The following is a 21,421-nucleotide window of genomic DNA, read 5'->3' as shown; positions in this document are numbered from 1 at the left end:
TTTTCAGCAATAGATCCATGATTTTATCCTTTAATGATGAAATAAAATAAATAAATAATATTTATTTTTTGTTTTTTATTTTTTAAAAAATAAAAAAAATTTCCAATATACAAGTAAAAAATAAAAAAAATTTAAAGTCTTGGATCCTGCTGGGAGCAGGACCCAACACCATTGAGTTATTATACAATGACCTAGCAATCCTTTCTAATTTATAAACATAAAAAATAATATTTCTTACAGGTATTATAATATTATTTACAATACAAATATTCTATATTTATAATGTCGTTCACAATATAATAAGTTTATGTACATAATAAATGTCTATTATTTTTCCCTCCCTTTTTAATATAGTGTGTGTATATAAAAGCAGAGCAACAATTAAAAGCCATGAAAAGCAACCTGACACGTGGGTTGTGCATGTGTTATGAAAAATGGTCTCGTTATTTTTCAGAAAATACTTTGTGAAAGTAAAATGTTTTCACTCGGCAAAACTGAAGAAGTCCAAGCGGAGGCTGAAGCATCATCAGAAACATGTTGGGTACAGGAGAAGGACATATTCTTAAATTGGTGAGGATGACCTTTAGCTACTTACATTGGATCCTTCTGCAACAACCCAGCAATCCTTTCTAATTTATAAACATTAAAAACAACATTTCTAACAAATATTACAATATTATTTATAATGCAAACATTTTATATCTATACTATTGTTCACAGTACAATAAATTTAGGTCCATAGTAAATGCCTATTATTTTTCCCTTGCTTTTTAATATAGTGTGTATATACATACATATAAAAGTAACTTAAAAGAAAAATAATAAAAACAATTAAATTAAATTTTTTAAAAAAATATTTTTAAAACAAAACTATAAACAGTTAAGTTTTTGTATTTGTCGTTAAAATAGGCACAGAAGGATCATATTTTCTTTTATACGTCACATCCATGTACGTACATACTTGTTTCTATGTCATTTCTTTGCCGACCCGTCATATTTGAATTCAATTTTAACTTTTTACAATCATTATAAAAGATTTATTTCTTTTTCAAGAGTTATTGGTTTTCCATGTCAATAATTTTTTTAATTTTTTAATTACACATAATTTATTTAAAATCATAATAATATTCTATGTAAAAAAATTTATTTTAAAGATTAAATTCTAATAAAATTTTTCTTTTCAAAATGATTAAATTCTACTTTTAATCTAGTGTAAAATATACCTATATTAAAATAAAATTCCAATAATCCTATTCATGAATATATATTGTCTGGAAAAAGTAAAAACAATTCTAAAATTTGTTGAGAGATATTGATTTGGTGAATCACTATTTTAAATGATTAATTTTTTACTTTAATTTTTTTTAAGTGAAATACCATTTAATTTGCTTGGCTAATTAAAAAACACAATATCTTAATATATTTGATTTATATATATATAAATCAAGATAATAATAGTAGCAGTATGAATCTTTTTTTTTGAATTTTAAATAATATATAAATCAAGTTGAATTTTCTGCTCTCTTTTTTTTTTTTTTTTTTTTTGCAAATACTGATTGATGTAGACATAGACTAATCTCTTTTCGACCTCGTCCTAAAGAACGACGAGCTATTTATTTCTCAAACGAACACCCTCTCGTTATAGCACAAAAATAGTTTAGTCTCGTGAGACGTGGGCTGTGCATGTATGATAAAAAATAATAATTAATAATTATAGTTGTCTGCCTACAAGCCAGTGAGTTGTGCATGTATTGTAAAAAATAGTGTCGTTATTTTTCAGAAAATACTTTGTGAATGTAAAATGTTTTCACTCGGCAAAACTGAAGAAGTCCACGCGGAGGCTGAAGCAACACAAACATGTTGGGTACAGGAGAAGGACATATTCTTAAATTGGTGAGAATGACCTTTAGCTACTTAATTAGATTTGATTCCTTTTCATTTCTATCTCTCCAAACCGTCAAGGGTTGATTACAAGAATATTCCAGCTGGTATATATCGCAACAGGTAATTAATTTCTCCACTTCTCTTTTACTTGATCAGCCTAAATTATTGATAAAACCAACAACACTGTAATACCAAGTCCAATGAAGCATTTTATGGTATTTTGTACATTATACATATTTTTATAAATATTTAGGATGTATATAAAATAAAATAAACAAATATATCTAGAGTATAAAAAGAGAGGCTAGAAGGTCATAGCTCATCTCTCTAGATAACACAAGTTTACTGTAAAACTTAAACAAAATTTAAGAAATATTTAAGATTAGAAACTACTTGTTATTTAAAACAATATACTAATTTAAATATTTAAATGTTTTTCTCGCAAGTGTCATTGGCCCACTAAGTTCTTTGAATCTAATTTTTATCGCCTCATAAAAACCTCCCACAATCTTTTTCTTGGCGGATTGTTTCAGTTCTTTGGATTCAATTTTATCCGTTCATGAAAACCATTCACAATTTTTCTCTGATGATTTTTATTTTTAATTTTAGAAGTATTTTTAAAAGATAAAATCAAACATATTTTAATAACGAAATGCAATTCAATTTCAAATTAAAAAAAAAATTATCTTTTTTTTTTTTTTACGGTATGAGAAAGTAGAACAAAAGGTAAGTCTTGGTCGCGCTGGGGTATTAATAAAAAGAGAACCACATTGCTTGAAGTTCATTCCATACTGCTGTAAAGTGCACGGAGGACTTCACCATCAATTGTTCACTAATTCAAAGTAGAATTTTCTGCTTTCTTTTTTCTTTTTCTTTTTTGCAAATACTGATTTTATTCTTTTTTTCTTTTTCTTTTTGCAAATACTAATTTTCCACCTTGTGCTAAAGGACGACAAGCTATTTGAAGTTTATGATAGACTCAATTATATAGCTAGTTGGTGCATCATTGACAGTTTCATACTTGCAATTATTTTTATGTTTGAAGAATGGTTTTAGAAAAAATTAAAATTTTATTTATTTTTTATTTTAAATTAATATTATTTAATTTTTTATATTATTTTAATATATTTATATCAAAAATATTTTTTTAAAATAAAAAAAATATTATTTTAAAAACAAAAAAACTTTTAAAAACACCAATTATACATCTTATAAAGCCGCCCTCGATTTTAATGCTTCTGTTAGCCATCATTTGCTAATTGAATATTGAGTTTTTTTCCTACACTATCACCGTGAGCAAATTTATTTCTCAAACGAACACTCTCGTTATAACACAAAAATAGTCTCGTGACACGTGGATGGTGCATTTATTATAAAAATAATAATTAATAATTGTAATTGTCTACGTACCTGCTACATGTGGGTTGTGCATGTATTATAAAAAATAATCTCGTTATTTTTCAGAAAATAGTTTGTGAACGTAAATTTTTTATCAGATGAACACACTCTCGTAATTTTTTTATTACTTATCCAATTTGTGACGGACAATTTTTTAAATAAGAGTACGAATAACTAACAGATATTTAATATTATATACTATACATGCATGTTTTATATAAAAAAATTAATTAAAAATATATGTCCAAACTCAAGTCAAGTAAAATTAATTTAAGAAATACTTTTAAAATAAAAAAAATTATATTATAATTATTTTTTTAGAGATTTTATATTTTAAAACTGCTTCATAATAATTTTATTTTTAATCTCATTAAAAATATCTTTCTCAATATATACAACAAACTTTCATTTATCTATTTCTAAATCTTTCAAGGACTAAGAAAGTTTTTTGTAACAATTCTATGTTGATAGATGGTACATAACATCTAAAATCATTGTTTAAAAGAATTGTCATAAATTGATATTATTCTTGCTGACTTGTTGTTTTGTATAAGTGGTTAAACATAAAATATTAAATGTTTTCTTTTAATTTATCTATTATATCCCTAATTTTTTAAGTTGTCCCATACTTCATTTTTAATCACTAGTAAATTCATCACCATTATTTTTCATATGAAATTCATAGCAAAATACTTTATCAATTCATATCCATTAGCATATAATGTTACTCATAAATACATTAATTCAACAAACCCATAAATTATTATAAACCTCAACATTTTCAATAACTAATTATAAAAAAATAAAACTAAAATTAGATAATGAAATAAATAGAAAAGATGAAGGAAACTTCTCTAAAGCATAAAGCATAAGAGGTTACTTGCTTAACTAATTAATAGCTTAGGTCTTGAAGAGAAATTTTGTTAAAAAGAAAGAGAGTGGTGTTTAAAAACTATATTTTGGGATTGGTGGATTATTATCAAGGTTGTCAAAATATATTTTTGACACGACAAAGAAAATATAAAATAAACTCAGATCGTAAATACAGATCGTAAAATCATAAAACATAAGGAATATTTTTTTCATACATAGTTCAAGCACCTTAAAATATATGGTTCAAATAAAAAATTCATAGTTCAAATAAAAATTTATACATAGTTCAAGTATCTTAAAATACATGTTTCAATAATTCAATATTTACACTATGTTCCCATTCCACATCAAATCTATTACCAGAAAATTTTTTTATAGATGTCATAAGTTTACCAATTTAAATATCATTTTAAATCAGCTTTGTAATTAATCCAAACATAATATGATTTTAATTAAATTTTTGTTAAAAAAAGTATTATAATACATGTGTTATATATAATATATTTTTTATTTTTAATATTAATATATCAAAACGATTCAAAAATATAAAAAATATTAATTTATAACTAAAAAAATTAAAAAAAAACTTTAAAAACATGACAAACATTACATGACTAGGCTAGAAATAGCTTTTGTTTATAACATTAGTGATGGGGGATGCTATTGGAAGGTGACGTAGGTGAGATATTAAAAAAGTTAAGTTAATAAGTAATTAAGTAGAAAATCAAGAGAGGTTAATTGTGCTGTTAAAGTGGAGGCAAGAGGGGATATATTGGGATTCGAGCCTGACAAGAAAGTTTGCCATGTCATCCTCTTTCGGGTGTAGCTGGCAGCAATTCTTTTATGTGCATAAATGGCATGCTGCTATTGGTCTACAGAAATATTGCAGTGCAGTATAAGTTTTGGTTGAAATCGTAAAATCGGCAATAAGATTGTGATTTCATCAAATTTTATCAATTTTAACTTGATTTTTATTAATTTTTAAGTTTTTAAGAAGATTTGACACGTTAAGTAAATATTAACTTATAAAATTATATAATTTTATAAATTAAATTACAATTTTAACAACCTTAATTATTACTATAAGTAAGTGAGTGAAGGAAGATAAGAATGTGTTATTTATAAATATTATTTTATTGTTATTTGTACCGGTAGATGTATCTTAATTGGTATGATCAAACGAAAAAAAGAAATCATGTGTTCAAATTCTACAGTGAGGATCTCATTCCTTGAAAAAGAATTAGATACAAAACAAAATCACAACTTTTTAGGTGATAAAAAATTCAGATGCCTAAAAATGAACCTAATTATATAAAACAAAATATCGCATCGAAACTATTTTATCTTAACCTATAGGAGATGTATTTTATTGATTTTCAAGCTTGTGTAAAGTCAAAAACATTTTTGATCAGCGAGTATAAATTTCATTAATCTTAAAACTAAAAAAAATATTTTTAAATAATATGTAAAGATAATAATATCTATGTTCAATCTCTTAATAACTAATGGATCAACATAAAAAGATCAAAATATCAATGGTTTTTTTAGCCTTTAAACTTTTCTATTAAGAAACATAAAAATAAATTCATTATAGCAATCCTCATTAAATTGAATCTATTATTACAGTGAATTCACCACACATTTTTAAAAATTATGATTAATGTTATTTAATTGGACGACAGATAACTCCCTTCAAGTTTAATGCAAGAAATACACAATTATTAAACTTTATTTGTAAAAGTTATATATTCATATTATTTTATATAATAATAATAATAATTAACAAGAACTTAAAAAAAAAGGTACTTCTGTAACCTCTCCTCATAATTTATTGTTAATTGGAATAATGATTTTTTTATTTAATATTAATTTTATTTTTCAACATTAGATTTATTATATATTGAGTTTTATTTATATTTTTTAAATTTTATTTATGAGGTTATTCTATTCTTATGACCTGAATTATGAGTTTTGCAGATTAATATGATTAACTTGATATTTTTTTGTCATTATTTTAATTGATTTTTTTTTTCAGTTTCTACTTCAACATTGGGTTAATTGGAATTAGATTTCATAATTTTTTTTATTTTTTTTTATAGAGTTAATCCTAACCTTGTGACACAAGTTCGGAAGGTTAATTCGGGTTGACTCAAGTCATTTTTTTTTAATTGATTTTTTTTTAAAATCTTATCCTTTAGCATAAATTTATTATGAATTGGGATTCATCAACTTTAATATGAAAATATTAGAATAATAATTTTTCTGAATGCTTTTATTTTAAAGAAAAATTCAAGAGGAAAAAAAATCTTAATTTGAAGTAAATAATTTTTTTATTATTATTTTTTAGAAGCATTTTTTATAGACAAAAACAAACATGCTTCAATAACATAATTCAATCCAACCTCAAATGAAACAAAATTATCATCTATTTATTTTCTCTTTATCGTACAAGAAAGAAAAAAAATAATTAAAGTTTTTGTCCAGTTTAGAGCAAGACCCAACACCATTGAGTCCTGGTGCTGGCATGACTCAATACCATTAGATCCTAGTGCAACGACCCAACAATCTTTTTTAATTTACAAACATAAAAATCAATGCTCTTTAAAAGATATTATTATAGCATCATTTATAATGCAAATATTCTATGTTTATTGTTATAGTATTATTTTACAATGCAAATATTTTATATCTATAATATTGTCAACAGTGCAATGAGTTTATACTTACAGTAAAAGCACGTTATTTTCCCCTTGCATTTATATATATATATATATATATATATATATATATATATATATATATAATAAGTAACTTAAAAGAAAAGGCAGAGCAACAATAAAAACAGTGAAAATCAACTGTACAAGTTCGACTACAGGCTATGTTGAATGATTCACATCAGTAGCGTCGGCTGCTAAAAAGCATTTTCATGGAAAAACTCTCAGATATTTAAACCCGACATGTCAGTTTATTGACGTGAAACTTGCTAAGAACGTACTGAAAACGAGAGAGATTCCAATCAGAAAAGAAAGAAGGATTTATACATTGTTTCAAGATTAATAAAAGAGACACATTGCTTGAAGTTCATTCCATACTGCTGTAAAAGTGCACTAATTAAGAACACAAAGGTTTTTCTTACTTTCAATGCTGTAAAGTGCACTAAGGACTTCATCTTCAATTGTTCACTAATTCAAAGTAGATTTTTCTGCTTTTTCTTTTTCTTTTTGCAAATACTGATTGATCCTAAGTGTTGAAAATATAATTATGGTTATTTTTTTGAAGTATTTTTTTATTAAAAAATATATTAAAATAATATATTTTTTTATCTTTTAAAAATTATTTTTGACACTAGCATATGAGAATAATTTTAAAATAAAAAAATATATTAATTTAAAATAAAAAAATAAAAATAATTTTAAATTTTTTCAAATTTTTTTTTAAAATATAAAAATAAATAATACACAACTTACATCAATCTCTTTTCCAGCTGGTCCTAAAGAACGACAAGCTATTTGAAGTTTATGATAGATTCAATTATATAGCTAGTTGGTGCATAATTGACAGTTTCATACTTGCAATTATTTTTATGTTTGAAGAATGGTTTTAGAAAAAAATTAAAATTTTATTTATTTTTTAAAATTAATATTTTTCAATGTTTTTATATCATTTTAATATATTTATATCAAAAAAATATTTAAATAAAATATTATTTTAATATATTTTAAATAAAAACACTTTAAAAAAACACCTATTTATATATCTCATGAAGCCGCCCTCGGTTTTAATGCTTCTGTTAGCCATCATTTGCTTTGAATTTCTCACTATCATCGTGAGCAAATTTATTTCTCAAACGAACACTCTCGTTATATCACAAAAATAGTCTCGTGACACGTGGATGGTGCATTTATTATAAAAAATAATAATTAGTAATTGTAATTGTCTATGTATCTACCTGTGGGTTCTGCATGTATTATAAAACATAGTCTCGTTATTTTTCAGAAAATACTTTGTGAATGTAAATTTTTTCAGATGAAAACACTCTCAATAAAGTGTAATTTTTTTTTTATTACTTATCCAATGGTCTCTTCTATTTTATTTTTCCAAAATGTTAGATAAAGTGTAATTTTTTCAATTTCAATGTCGATAAGAAATTTGTATACACAAAAAATATGCCTTGTGTCTTGTGTATTTCTTTCTGGCCCCAAGCTTTTTACACAGGTCTATATTTATAATTCAACAGTCCGTAGTCATAAGAAATTCAAGAATCTCAAACAAAAACAAGCTGATTCCTTCTTTAAATTTAAATTTTATTAAAAATATTCATAATATCCATCCCATAAATCGGGAGTAATAATCACTGGCCAGGAAGAGTGCCTTGGGCTCCGAATTCTCACAACCACGGAGATAGCTTTCATAGACCGTTTACATATATAGAATTATTACATATATAGAATTATAAATCCATAAGCATACCAATATGGATGGTAAGGAACAAAACGTTGTGTAGACGTCTAAATCTTGATCCTCAGTATCATCATTATATGATTACAAATGAAGCTCCAAGCATGTCTTTGGCTTTATTCAAATTAAAGACGAGGTTTCACTGAGGTTTAAACTTATGGACTCGGGATTGATGGGGTAGAGATCATGGGCAGATGTAGAGGAATTTCCAGTCCACGATTTATCAGATCGAGGAAAGAGGTCTTGTGTGCTGTTTAAACTCGGGTCCATGACCTGCTGATAGTGGCCTTTGAGATGTTTGGAGTGTAAATCATCACCATAAATGCTAGGATCTGAGGTCACCTCCTGGATGCTGGTCTGTCCTTCAAGCATGCTCACCACTTCTGACATTGCAGGCCTTAGAGATGGAGATGCATTGGTGCATAAGAGAGCCAATTTGATCATCCTCTCAGCCTCTTCCTTGTTGAATTCAGACTGCAGCTTTGGGTCCACTATCTCCATTAAATTTCCCTTTTTTTGCAGTACTTGGGCCTGTGAAAGCAAAAGGTACAGTATTTGCAGGGAGGAGTAGTGCCTAATGCATCATGAATTCAAGATAGCAACAAGAACAGACTCGTAACTTACCCAGTCAAGAAGACATACGAATTCATTTGTTGTCCTGTAGCTCGAATTGCTTCTTCCACTGACAATTTCTAAAGCAACAACTCCAAAACTATAAACATCTGCTTTGTCTGTTAAATAACCCCACAGCGCATATTCTGGAGCCATATATCCTCTGAAATCAGAAGCATGCCAGATTAGTGACTCTAACGGAGTATATTGCGATCACTGAATAAAGGAAGCTGCAAATTAAGTCTTGATTAAAACTGACATGGTTCCAGCAACACGAGTGCTGATGTGAGTGTTCTCCTCTTCATTGAGCTTAGCTAGTCCAAAGTCTGATATCTTGGCACTTAGATCTTTGTCCAGTAATACATTTGTACCTTTGATGTCTCTGTGAACAATCCTGATTGCAGATTCTTCATGGAGAAATGCTAAACCTCTGGCTATTCCAACACATATCTTATATCTTGTTGGCCAATCCAGCATCAGAAAACTTGTTTCTGAACCTGTAGCTAATCCAGTAAAGGAGGTTCACTTAATAAAATGACTTCAACTTTGCTAGTCGATGCTATTATTCAAAAAAAAAAAAAAAAGATTTTACGGGAAAGTAATCAGATGCCATAATGGTTACCAAAAAGTGCTTTGGCGAGGGAGTTGTTTTCCATGTATTCGTACACCAGAAGCAACTGATCTCCTTCAATACAGCATCCATAAAGCTTTACAAGATTGGGATGCTGTAAACCAGATATCATGCCTATTTCATTCACAAATTCTCGGTTTCCTTGCCTGGATTTAGGAGATAGCTGCTTAACAGCAATGAGAGTTCCATCTGACAATTTACCCTGCATTGAATTTATCGTAGACATTTTGCATGATCAAACAAAGGGTCCAATGATCAACTGGGATAATATGCAAGAGAATATTAGAGTGACAGACCTTGTATACGGAGCCAAATCCACCTTCTCCAATTTTGCCAGCAGAATCAAAATTGTTAGTGGCAGCTCTCAGCTGCCTCAAAGTGAAGGAACCAGTTTTCAGATCTAGCCCCTTGAGATCTGCACATAATTATTGGTGACACAAGGGAAATGCTTCAACATCATCAATGCGTGGATGTGTTATATTCTAGATGTTTGCGTGTGTAATAGCTGCTAATTAACTAATTAAGGAAAAGGCTTTAGCACGCAGATGATTGATTTCAATGTACCTCGTTCTCTCATGAACTTGTCTCTAAAATAGAATTTCCAACAAATAACACCCATTACCAAGAAAACGAGGAGTAAGGCTGAAGTGACAACTCCAACTACGATAGGTGTTTTACTTGCTTCTCCAGGTTCTGAAATTAAACAAAGTTACACGTACAAACACAGAAAGCCAATGGGACAATAAATCACTGTAGGGCAGCAGTTCACTTCTCACCTGGACAATAAGTTCTCTGGCCTGAAAACAACAAACCATAAAGTGCTTCTTAGAAGGTATAATGAACCGAGTAGAAGCTTACATACAGTTATGATGAAAATCAAAGCCAGGTTCATAAGGAAGAATTTGTTTGTTAATTATGCAACTGGTTGGGGAAAAGACCAAGTCTAAGTCTAAGGGGTGATGAGATTTGAATTCTTAAGTACTTGATCAACAAAGCTATGATATCATTGCTCGGTTTTCATTTTAACTTAATTGATAAAGGTCATTGTATATGAATGAAATCGCAAAGTCAGTGAATTTCAAATGAAATGCTGGGAATATATATATAAAACATGCCTGAGCATACAGTTATTGCAGAAATAAGAGGACCGTAATTTCCTCTTTTTGGAATGCAAGTAGTCCCTTTTCCATTCCAGTATAAACGGATCTCCAAGGTAGTGTCTGTCACACTGGCATTGAATACTATAGAATAAGCTTTGTTAGATCCATTGGCAGCCTCCTCAATATTAAAATCTGGTTTCTCTAGTTTCCCCTGCAAAACAAATCCCAAGTTAAAAGGATCTTTTGGAAAGAAAGAAAAAATCTTTATGGATAATTTAATCTCAATTACCTGAATATAAATGTCAAAATAGCGTTTTCCAACTCTTTTGTACAATTTGTCATCTGTGAATTGTATCTCAGCAAAGTCGAGTTTAACAGTGTACATCCCATTTTCTAGACAATATCCATAATAAGTGAGAGAGATGGCAGCTCTGCGTGCTGTAGAAAACAACGGTTCATTCCAGTAGTTTGAATGAAGTATATATCCGGGGCCTTCATCATTATCATCCATAAAATCTCCTGTGTTGCTGAATCCCCAGTTTGATCCTTGATTGTAATAAATCCTAGCAGCATCACTTTCAATGTTTCCGTCACCTTTATACAAGATACCCCCACTGGTTATATCCGGTCCACCACAGTTTACATGGAATGAACGATAACCTGCAATACGTCAAATTAGTACAGATGCAAATATTCCCTTTGTAGGGGCGTGTAAGTGTTGAGATTTTTGGATCCGTTTGCTCTACAACAAGAGCTATTACTCTACTATATAGCTTGAAATCGATTAGTCATTGGCTAATACTTTTCCAAGTGGCTTGTCACAATCAGTGTTTAACTCGAGTCGGTGAAAACGTGTGGTGCTCAAGTTCTGCTTGAGGCCATGTTTTGGTTACAGATAAATCCTTACTTGTCCAACAAAACTTAGAATGAATACATCCTTAATAGATCTGTGTGCAGAATAGAACGTACAATTTAGGCAAAAAAATCTACGTTGAAATTAGTACTCGAGCTCAAATAAATACACAGACACTGATATTATAGTAGATCACTGATTTCGGTATGCTGATAAATTTGAAACAGATTTGCTTTGATTTTAAAGAACTTCGTTACTTCTTATTTAAGGAGGGAAAAGAATATCATACTTTTGGGGCACTCATGTATGCCTGAGCATGGAAGAAGTCCGCTTCTGTAAGACATGGAAATTATAGTTAGAATTTCAAATGGTTCTGCAAACTGCAATATAAGAATCAGATATCGAAACCATGCTGTTCATTATAGTAAGAATTAGCATTATTTCACCCCCCAAAAAAAAATCATATTATTGAAGTAAAATATTCATTTTATGTTTGCTCATTGAGAAAATCGGTGCTTTGCTGTTCCCTCTTCATGAGTGTTTGTGCTTATATCTTGGGGTAAATGAATAATAAAGCATGTCACATTCTTATGTTCTTCATTCATTCATTCAGCATTAATCAACAACGTATATAATTGATGATTTCTATTGATATTAAAAGCTACAAGGACATGGCCTGGTATATCTGATCCTAGGATACCAAGTTTGTGCTGAGAAAGAAAATCCTGCTTAGGGTTTAAAGATATAAGTATAAATTGCATATTTAACTCCAAAGATATTCAGTTAAAATCCTGCTTAGCATCTGATATATAATGTATTTTCCCCCCCTCAAAACTATATATGAACATGACATGGTTTACATGATTAGCAAAGATGTTTTTAGTCTACGGGGGTGAGTTTTTACAAGGGATATTTACCTGCCCTTAAGCATTTAAGAAATCCGTTTAAAATATCCCAAAAGGGAATTTTGAAATTTTATCCTGCAAGAGCTCCATTTCCAAATTAAGGTTATCCATAGGGACCTCATTTCATCATAGATTTCTGCTAAGCATAAATACACCTCTTTTACATTGTATCAGTTGTGGTTCTTTTTCCTTTGAACATGATTATTGGACTTGGTATGACAACTACCAGATTGGATCTCCAAAAACATGAAATACCAAAAATATCGCTCTCTCCAGAGTGTATAAGAGGAGCCTTACAAGTTATTCTTGATGAGTGAACTCCTGTACGTGTTTATACCCCTGGCATCCCGACAGCTTGACAGCCATGAAAAGTTATTGTAGGAAACATCACTGCAAGAAGCCAAGGGAATCATAAATATCAACCTCAACAAAATTAAAAATAAGTGGAACAAATGAAATGGTAAGCAAGATTAAAAAAAAACCACATATTTTCAGAAACTAGGCTTTCGTTGAGGCGCTAACGGGATAGATAAAAATGCCTATGGCATGAATATAAATGTAGCCTTAGATTATCAAGATTCACTCAGAAGACCACTTTAAAAATATTAATGGTTGATCAATCATCAGCAGTTATATCTTTACAAGAGAGCAGAGAAGTTGAACAGAATATCCAAACTGAAAGAACTGAAACATTTGAGAAACATACATATTTTTGTCTGTTTTGAGAAATGAGTCTGGGACACTTCCATTCAGCTTGTTTCCACTCAAAAACCTGGTTTTCAAAAGCCAGATAGATTCTTTCAGCATAATTCACTCCTCCATCCATGCTCAGATTTCAAATATTCAAATTTAAATACTTGCATCAATTTACGTGTTTTTGCATTTCGAGGAATTTCTCCTTCCAACTTGTTGAAAGTTAAATCCCTGCAAAAGATTACAGTAAAAGATTTTCCAGCTTTAGTTTTCAGAATATCCCTTGCACCTTTGTAAGTAGTTTTGCAATAGACAAGCTGCAGCTTCAGCCAAATGCAAATACCTGCATTATTTTTACTTGCGTTTCATTTGGTTCATGGTTAAGCACAAATCAAGTTAAATGTCAAGGATGTAAAAGTGTGTAGAATGTTAGGAAGAAAGTTTAGAAATAAGATTCTAAATGTTGTAAGTAAATTGATCTATGAAAATTAGTTGAACCGGTCGACCGGTTGGGAACAAGTCAACCAGTTGAGACTGAGTAACCGGTTTAGTCAATAGAATACAATTCCTGTTCAGATTAAGATTTTCTTATATTAGCTTAATTCCTTGATTGTTTAAGACTTTATGTCTATATAAAAGATTTGTAATTTAGCATTATTATAAGTACAAAAAAAGAGAAACTAACTAAGGGAGCTTAAAAAGAAACACTTAACAAAAGTATTCCCTCCTCTCAATCTTCTTCTTGTTATTGAGTTGTTGGCCTTGCATTATTATGTTGATTTTATACCACACCTATTTTACTTACAACAAGTGGTATTAAAGCTTAATTAGGTTTGATTATTAGACATGATCAATTCAAACTTCTCACTTCAATGTCTTAGGTTGACAAGAGACAACTACAAAACTTGTGTATTCAAGTACAAGCTTGGCTATGTTCCCAATATGTATGGGAGACGTTGAAAAAAGATTTGAGAAGCCTATAGATGGAGCAACATTGACTTCAGCCTAAATGGAGGCCATGTAAAAGACACAAAGCAAAAATTAACAAGAACTCATAATCACCCACCAATGTCTGGATGATGCCACTTTTAAGATACTAGCTAATGAAACCACCACCAAGCATGCATGAAAAGTTTTGCAAGAATCAAATCAAGGAGTTGATAATGTGAGAAAGGTACATTTACAAAAACTACATGGTAACTTTGAAAAGTTATATATGCTTGAATCGGAGAATATTTTAGAATACTTTGCAAGAGTATTAGTCATATACAATCAAATGAAGAGATATGGAGAGAAGATAAAAGAGACATGTATGGTAGAGGAGATCCTATACTTGCTACAAAAAAAGTTTCATTATATGGTTATCGCGATAGAAGAATCACAAAATATGGATGTTCTCTCAATACAAGGTCTCATGGGAAAATTACAAGCCCATGAGGAAAGAGTCAATGAGATTCAAAAGGATGTGGGTTCATAAACACTTTTTTCAAAGCAAGATTGTTCTGGATATTTCCATGGGGGTAGAGGACATGGACAAAGCAAAGGAAGATAAGTAAGAGGTGGATTTGGAAAAGAAGGCTGAGGCAGCCTTAACAGGTCAATTGGTCGATTGCATGAACCAATCCGATCGATCAATTACACTGACAATGACAATTCAAGATCCAAGTTTGACAAATCAAAAGTTAAATACTATAATTGTTAAAAGGCAAGGTCATTATGCTAGAGATTGCAAGAGTCCAACCAAGAGGGTTAAGGAGAATGCAAATCTTATAATAGAAGAAGAGACGGAAGCCACTCTACTATAAATGCATAATGAGAGATGCAAAAAAAAGAAAGAACAGGTGGTATCTAGAAAATAGAGCTAGCAACCACATGTGTGAAGACAAAAACAAGTTCATAGAGCTTGATGAAGTAATTACAGACAATGTCACCTTTACGGATCATTCAAAAGTTGTCATCAAAGGAAAATGTATGATTTTGATTAAATTGAAAGATGGAAGTTATCAATTTATTGGTGATGTGTATCATATACCAATAATGAAAAACAACATATTAAGCTTATGCTAATTGTTGGAGAAGGGGTATGAGATTAAGATGAAAGATCATATTTTGACATTACTTGACACTAAATGAGCTATGATTGCAAAGGTAGCTTGAAAAAAAAAAATCTTGCTAAACATAGAGAAAGATGTGCCTAAATGCCTAAATACACATGTGAAGGATGAAACTTAGCTTTGGCATATGAGACTTGGCATGTAAACTTTGTTAGCTTAAAGATGATGGCACAAAAGAAGATGTTGAAGGATCTACCATCCATTATACATCCAAATTAGTTGTGTGAAGAATGTTTGGTGGGCAAATAATTTCGTAAGAGTTTTTTGAAAAAGTCTACATCAAGAGCAAGTCAACCCTTACAAGAAATACATGTTGATGTTTGTGGTCTTATCAAACCATGTTTGTTTGGCAAACATTTATGTTTTCTACTTTTTATTGATGATTATAGTAGAAAAACTTGAGTATACTTCTTAAAAGGAAAGTTTAATGTGTTTAGTTGTTTTAAGAAGTTTAAGGCATTAGTTGAAAAAAAAATAGTTATTCTATAAAATCATTTAGGATGGATAAGGGGTGAATTTTGTTCTAATAATTTTAAAGAGTTTTATGAAGATCATGGTATAAAGAGACTCATAATGATGCCTAGATCCCCACAATAAAATAGCATGGTAGAGAGAACAAATAAAAACGTCCTTAATATGGCAAGAAGCATGCTTAAAACTAAGAAGATGCCCAAGAGTTTTAGGCCAAAGTTGTAGATTATGCTATCTTCTTTTCAAATAGTTGTCATACTAAAGGCTAGAATTTCATAACTCTATAAGAAGCATGAAGTGGAGGAAAACCAAGGGTTTCTCACTTTGAAAGTTTTTGGGAGCATTGATTATGTACCTGTAGATGATCAAGTAAGAACCAAGCTAGATGAAAAGATCAAAAAGATGATGTTTGTAAGTTATGATCAAAAGTCCAAAGGATACAAGCTTTACAACCCTAATGAAGAAAATATGGTGATTAGTAGAGATGTTTGATTTAATAAAGAATTAGCATGAGATTGGAAGATAAGTGATTGTAAGAAATGTGACTTCTTATTGATTCTTGATGAATAGGTGGAAAGATATGAAGATCATTAAGAACATATAGTCACACCTCTATAAATACTAATGAGCTCAACTTCTTCTTCTTCTAATGGAAACTCAAATAGTGGCACTCTACCAAGTCCACCAAGAAAGATGAGAAGCCTTCATGATTTATATGAGGTAACTAATCCTATTGATGATGTAAAACTATATTGTCACCATGCTACATTTAATCCTATAGTGTTTGAAGAAGCAATAAAGGATACAAAATGGAGAATTACTATGGATGAGGAGATTGCTTTAATTGAGAAGAATGACACATGTAGATTGGTTCTTAGACCAAATAGAAAAAAAAAATCAATAGGTGTCAAATGAATCTACAAGGAAAAGAAGAATATTAAAGGAAAGATGGAGAGTTACAAGGCAAGGTTAGTGGCAAAAGGCTATAGTCAAAAGCATGAGATTAAGTATGACGAGGTATTTGCTCTCGTTACTAGATTGGAGACCATTCACTTAATCACTATCTTTTATGCCTAACATAAATGGAGAATCTATCAAATAGATGTCAAATTAGCCTTAATGGTTTTCTTGAGAAGAAGGCCTATATTAAGCAATCTATGAGCTATAAAGTAAAGAGACATGAAAACAAGATTTTAAAGTTGAACAAAGTATTGTATGGATTGAACCAAATTCCAAGGGCTTGGTATAGCCGTCTTGATGGCTATTTCTTAGAAAATAGATTTGTTAAATGCTTCAATGAATATGCTATCTATATAAAGATCAAAGAGAGTGGTGATACTCTTATTGTAAGTTTGTATGTGGATGACTTAATCTTTATAGGAAATAATCCAATGATGACGGATATTGGTCTCATGTCTTACTACTTAGGGATTAAGTTCAAACAAGGAGAAGATGGAATCTTTGTAAATCAAGAAAAGTTTATAGGAGAGGTTTTTAATAAGTTCAGGATGGAGGATTGTGCAAAAGTGAATACTCCAGTTGAGTGTGGAGTAAAGATGTCAAAGAATGATGAAGAGGGGACAATAAACTCTACAACATTCAAAAACCTAGTTGGGAGTTTAAGATATTAGACATGCACTCATCTAAATATTTTTTTTGGAGTAGGACTTGTAGGAAGGTTTATGAAGACAATTACTATAACACACTTCAAAACTTTGAAGTGAATTCGTCGGTATATCAAAGGTACTGTTGATTTTGGCTTATTCTATGATTATTCTAATAGCTTTGAACTTGGGGGTTATAGTGATAGTGATTAGGCTGGAGATATAGAAAGAGCACTATGAGTTTTTTTTTCTACATGGGAGATACAATATTGACATGGAGTTCAAAGAAGCAATCTATAGTCACTTTATCAACATGTTAAGATGAATATGTAGCTATTACATCACATGTTTGTCATTCCACATGGCTAAATATATTATTGAAGGAATTGTGAGTGCTACAAAAGAAGCCTACTGAAATTTATGTGGGTAACTCATTAGTCATTGCATTAGCAAAAAATCCAATATTTCATGATAAAAGTAAGCATATTGACACATAATTTCATTACCTACAAGATTGCATTGCAAACAAGGAAGTTGAAGTCAAGTATGTGAAGATACAAGATTAAGTTGCAGATATATTTATAAAGCCACTCAAATATGATGTTTTTATCAAGATGAGAGATGTATTGGGAGTTATGAAAAAATCAGGTTTAAGGGGGGATATTGAAAGTAAACTGATTTCTGGAAATTAGTTGAACCGGTTGACCGGTTAGGAACAGGTCGATCAATTGCAATAAAGTGACTAGTTGGATCAAATGAATCTTTCAATCAGTTCAGTCAGTAAAATACATTTCTTGTTCAAATTAAAATTTCCTTTCATTAGTTTAATTTCTTGATTGTTTAGGATTTTATGCATATAAAAAGATTTGTAATTCAACATTATTATAAGTACAAAAGAGAGAGAATAACTAAAGGAGCTTAAAGAGAAACACTTACCAAATGTATTTCTTCCTTTCAATCTTTTTTTTTTTTTTTTGAGTTTTTGACTTTGCATTATTGTGTTGATCTTATATCACACCTATTTTACTTCCAACACTAAACCACCATTTGTTTTTCAAAATCTTTGTAATACAAGAAGATAAAATTGTTCAGCAATTTCTTTCAATTTAATTCGATAGGAGTGACAGAGTGGCTGAACTTGAGGAGATGGTAGTCCCAGATCAAAAGAAAAGGAAAAGAAAAAGAAAAGAAAAGAATTTGATGAAATGGGAGGGCGATAATTAAGTGAATTCCCTTAAGGTCACTTGTAGTACTTTAGCCGATGCATGCAACCAGGGTTGGATTGAAATAGGTCCTGATTCTAATTAATCTCCAGTAGGTTGAGTAACCTGATCAATGAAATGCAACAGACCGCCTGTGAGAATTTTGATGGTGGTTTCTTAAAGAAACAGAATGGGATTTAAGAGGTGCAAAGGGAATCGGGATTGTGCTTCTACAAACTATATATTTATGTACGAGTGTTGGTCTGAGAAACATGTTTCATGAATTAAGCCCTTTTCAGTGTAGTAAATAAAAAATGATCACAGGACTGTTGGTCATGGTGGCTGGCTATAGTCCAGGAGCATTTGGTTAGGATAGAGAGTATAGTCATACGGAGCTCTCTCAAACTTCCTGCTATAAGAATTAATGCCATATGTCTCGTAGTAGATGGTTAGTGTATTAGAATTCCAAACCCATCAGTAACATATCCTGACGAATAGATTTCTGCTTGTTTCTTACCTTTGAGCAAGTTATGAGAGGATTTCCGTAGTAATTTTGCTTCCCATACAGTACATGGAGATCATAACCCGGTAGTGAGGCAAATTTTGCAGTGTTATTAAAATATGTTCATGTTTTTAACTTCTATCACATTACAGCACATATAAGGTGATGAGTGAAGGTGTTAAGACTTACAGCGTTGTCAGAGAAGCCATTGTCCACACATCTGCTGGGATCACTCCAGTTAAATTGATGTTTCGCAAAACCCTTCAAAGAAATTAAAGATAGGCTTAATTAGTTCTCTATAGAACATGTTAATTCTCAAGTTTATTTTAGACATTTAACGGACAGTTGACGAACAAAGTTTTCACTCTGGGAGGGATGTTGGGTAAATTAAACTCTGGTCCAGACATATCAGTGATCCTCCTGTACATTGAAAAGAAAAGAATGTGTTATAGTTCCCTTTATTCTTTCTGTCTTCTTCAAAGAGGAAACACCAAAATCATTGTATTTATTGCTGTGCATCTCAGGAAGTAGTTTGACTCACAAGTCTCTCAACTTCTCTAAAGAAAGAATGGCAGGAGGTATGGGCCCTTGTAGTCCACTTGCGTATAATTCACTTCGTAATTAGTCCAAAGAGGAAAAACAAAATATCAGAATATTGTGTAACATGTAGCAGAGAAATGAAATGAAAATCTCATGCAGATAGAGATCCTCACAGTTTATCAAGATAACTCCAGTTCCCAATGAAATCAGGTATTCTGCCACTAAGATTATTATCACTTGCACGACTGCACATTGCAAAACCGAATTAAGGAAACCAGATGCTATTGCATTATCAAAAACTGTGTTCAAAGAAGAAAGGAATTGATTGCTTACAAATTAGTCAAGTTTAGCTTAGCGAGAGTCTTTGGCAAGGTTCCCTCCAACTGATTGGAGGAAAGTATCCTGCAACCATTAATTCATAGCACAGCATCAAAGATCGCAACTAAAATGTCTAGCTTGCGTTGGTTTAATAATGATGAGCAGTTAAACGCCTTACAGGTCTGTTAAGTTGACAAGATCACCAAGCTGAGAAGGAATAGTACCAGAAAACTGATTTGCTTCAAGGGACCTTCATGTATTTGTATTTGATTAATTGACAAAAATGAAATTAGTAAGCTAGCATTGTCAAAAACAGAAACAGAAAACAAAACAAATGATAAATCGGCAGAACATATGTTTATGACTGCAATACATACAAGTAAGTCAGGCTACGAAAACTTCCCAAGTACCCAGGAATATTTCCTGACAAGCGATTGGATGTAAGTGAGCTGCATGCATAAAATGTTATCTAGTTATGGTGAATTCTGCCTTGAGTATGAACTGGTAAGCAAAGATGAGGTGAATGAACTTACAGGTTTGTCAAATGTTTCATTGAAGCCCATTCCTCAGGAATATTGCCAGAAATGTAGTTGCGAGTTAGGTCACTGTAACAGATAATTTAGCATCAATACTTGAGAATTTAACTTATTCTGTCAAAGAATCTTCTCAACCCAGTAGGTTAAGTTGTTAGATAAGGTTTCAGTATATGATTTATATTATTCTCTAACATATTTTCTTAAATGAAAACCTTTTGGATTTGAAACTTGCATAGACTAATATTATCTTATACTTAATTTTTTAAAAAAAAATTGGGACAGTAAGATTCAAACTCGTAACTGATTGGTCATTAAGGTTCTGATATCATATCAAAGAACCATTCCAACTCAATAGTTCAAGCAGTTAGGTAATGTTATATATGATATAATTTATATTATATATTCTCTAACATTTTCAACTTTATAAAACGTCCAGTAGACATTTCTTTGGAGTATAAACCTTTGTCGAAAATAAAGTTTCTTCTACAACATAATTTGAATTAGACGATACTTTAGTTTCTGTTAAGGTTGCGTCTATGATGCAAATCGTGCATGTTAGATTTTGAATGCACATATTATTACCAAATACTTCATATATAGGTGCATTCAATACCTTTAAGCAGTTGAAGTATGCAGATTAGTGAATGCTCATGCAGAAAATATTCTCAAGACGTTCACCCTAGGAATTATACTAACGAGTATAATTTTTTATTTAATTATTAAATTA

At 30.5% G+C, this 21,421-nt stretch overlaps 2 protein-coding genes and 1 long non-coding RNA gene across 3 annotated transcripts; all 3 read right to left on the bottom strand.

The window, feature by feature from the left end:
* Positions 1 to 8,419: 8,419 nt before the first annotated feature.
* Positions 8,420 to 13,756, bottom strand: LOC118060733 (probable LRR receptor-like serine/threonine-protein kinase At1g29720). The gene is made up of 13 exons (XM_073412242.1): positions 13,751 to 13,756; positions 13,586 to 13,638; positions 13,421 to 13,486; positions 13,012 to 13,104; positions 12,099 to 12,142; positions 10,972 to 11,616; positions 10,633 to 10,653; positions 10,421 to 10,549; positions 10,153 to 10,271; positions 9,848 to 10,058; positions 9,485 to 9,728; positions 9,238 to 9,388; positions 8,420 to 9,144 (listed from the first exon to the last, which is right to left on the bottom strand). Exons 1-13 carry the CDS (start codon positions 13,754 to 13,756, stop codon positions 8,734 to 8,736), a joined length of 2,193 nt encoding a protein of 730 aa, XP_073268343.1. The 3' UTR covers positions 8,420 to 8,733.
* A 5,752-nt stretch (positions 13,757 to 19,508) lies between these two features.
* On the bottom strand, positions 19,509 to 19,914 carry LOC140956168 (uncharacterized). Its single transcript, XR_012171255.1, has 3 exons — positions 19,842 to 19,914; positions 19,655 to 19,720; positions 19,509 to 19,561 (listed from the first exon to the last, which is right to left on the bottom strand). It is a non-coding gene; the product is annotated as an uncharacterized lncRNA (long non-coding RNA).
* A 95-nt stretch (positions 19,915 to 20,009) lies between these two features.
* LOC118060721 (uncharacterized) lies at positions 20,010 to 21,137 on the bottom strand. Its single transcript, XM_073412241.1, has 6 exons — positions 21,106 to 21,137; positions 20,692 to 20,763; positions 20,536 to 20,607; positions 20,337 to 20,408; positions 20,174 to 20,242; positions 20,010 to 20,085 (listed from the first exon to the last, which is right to left on the bottom strand). Exons 1-6 carry the CDS (start codon positions 21,135 to 21,137, stop codon positions 20,010 to 20,012), a joined length of 393 nt encoding a protein of 130 aa, XP_073268342.1.
* Between the last annotated feature and the right edge of the window lie 284 nt (positions 21,138 to 21,421).

Source organism: Populus alba, chromosome 11 (genome assembly GCF_005239225.2).
Source record: "Populus alba chromosome 11, ASM523922v2, whole genome shotgun sequence".
Lineage (NCBI taxonomy): Eukaryota > Viridiplantae > Streptophyta > Magnoliopsida > Malpighiales > Salicaceae > Populus > Populus alba.
The sequence above is the reverse complement of the archived record's forward strand: the minus strand, read 5'-3'. Positions and strand labels throughout refer to the sequence as shown.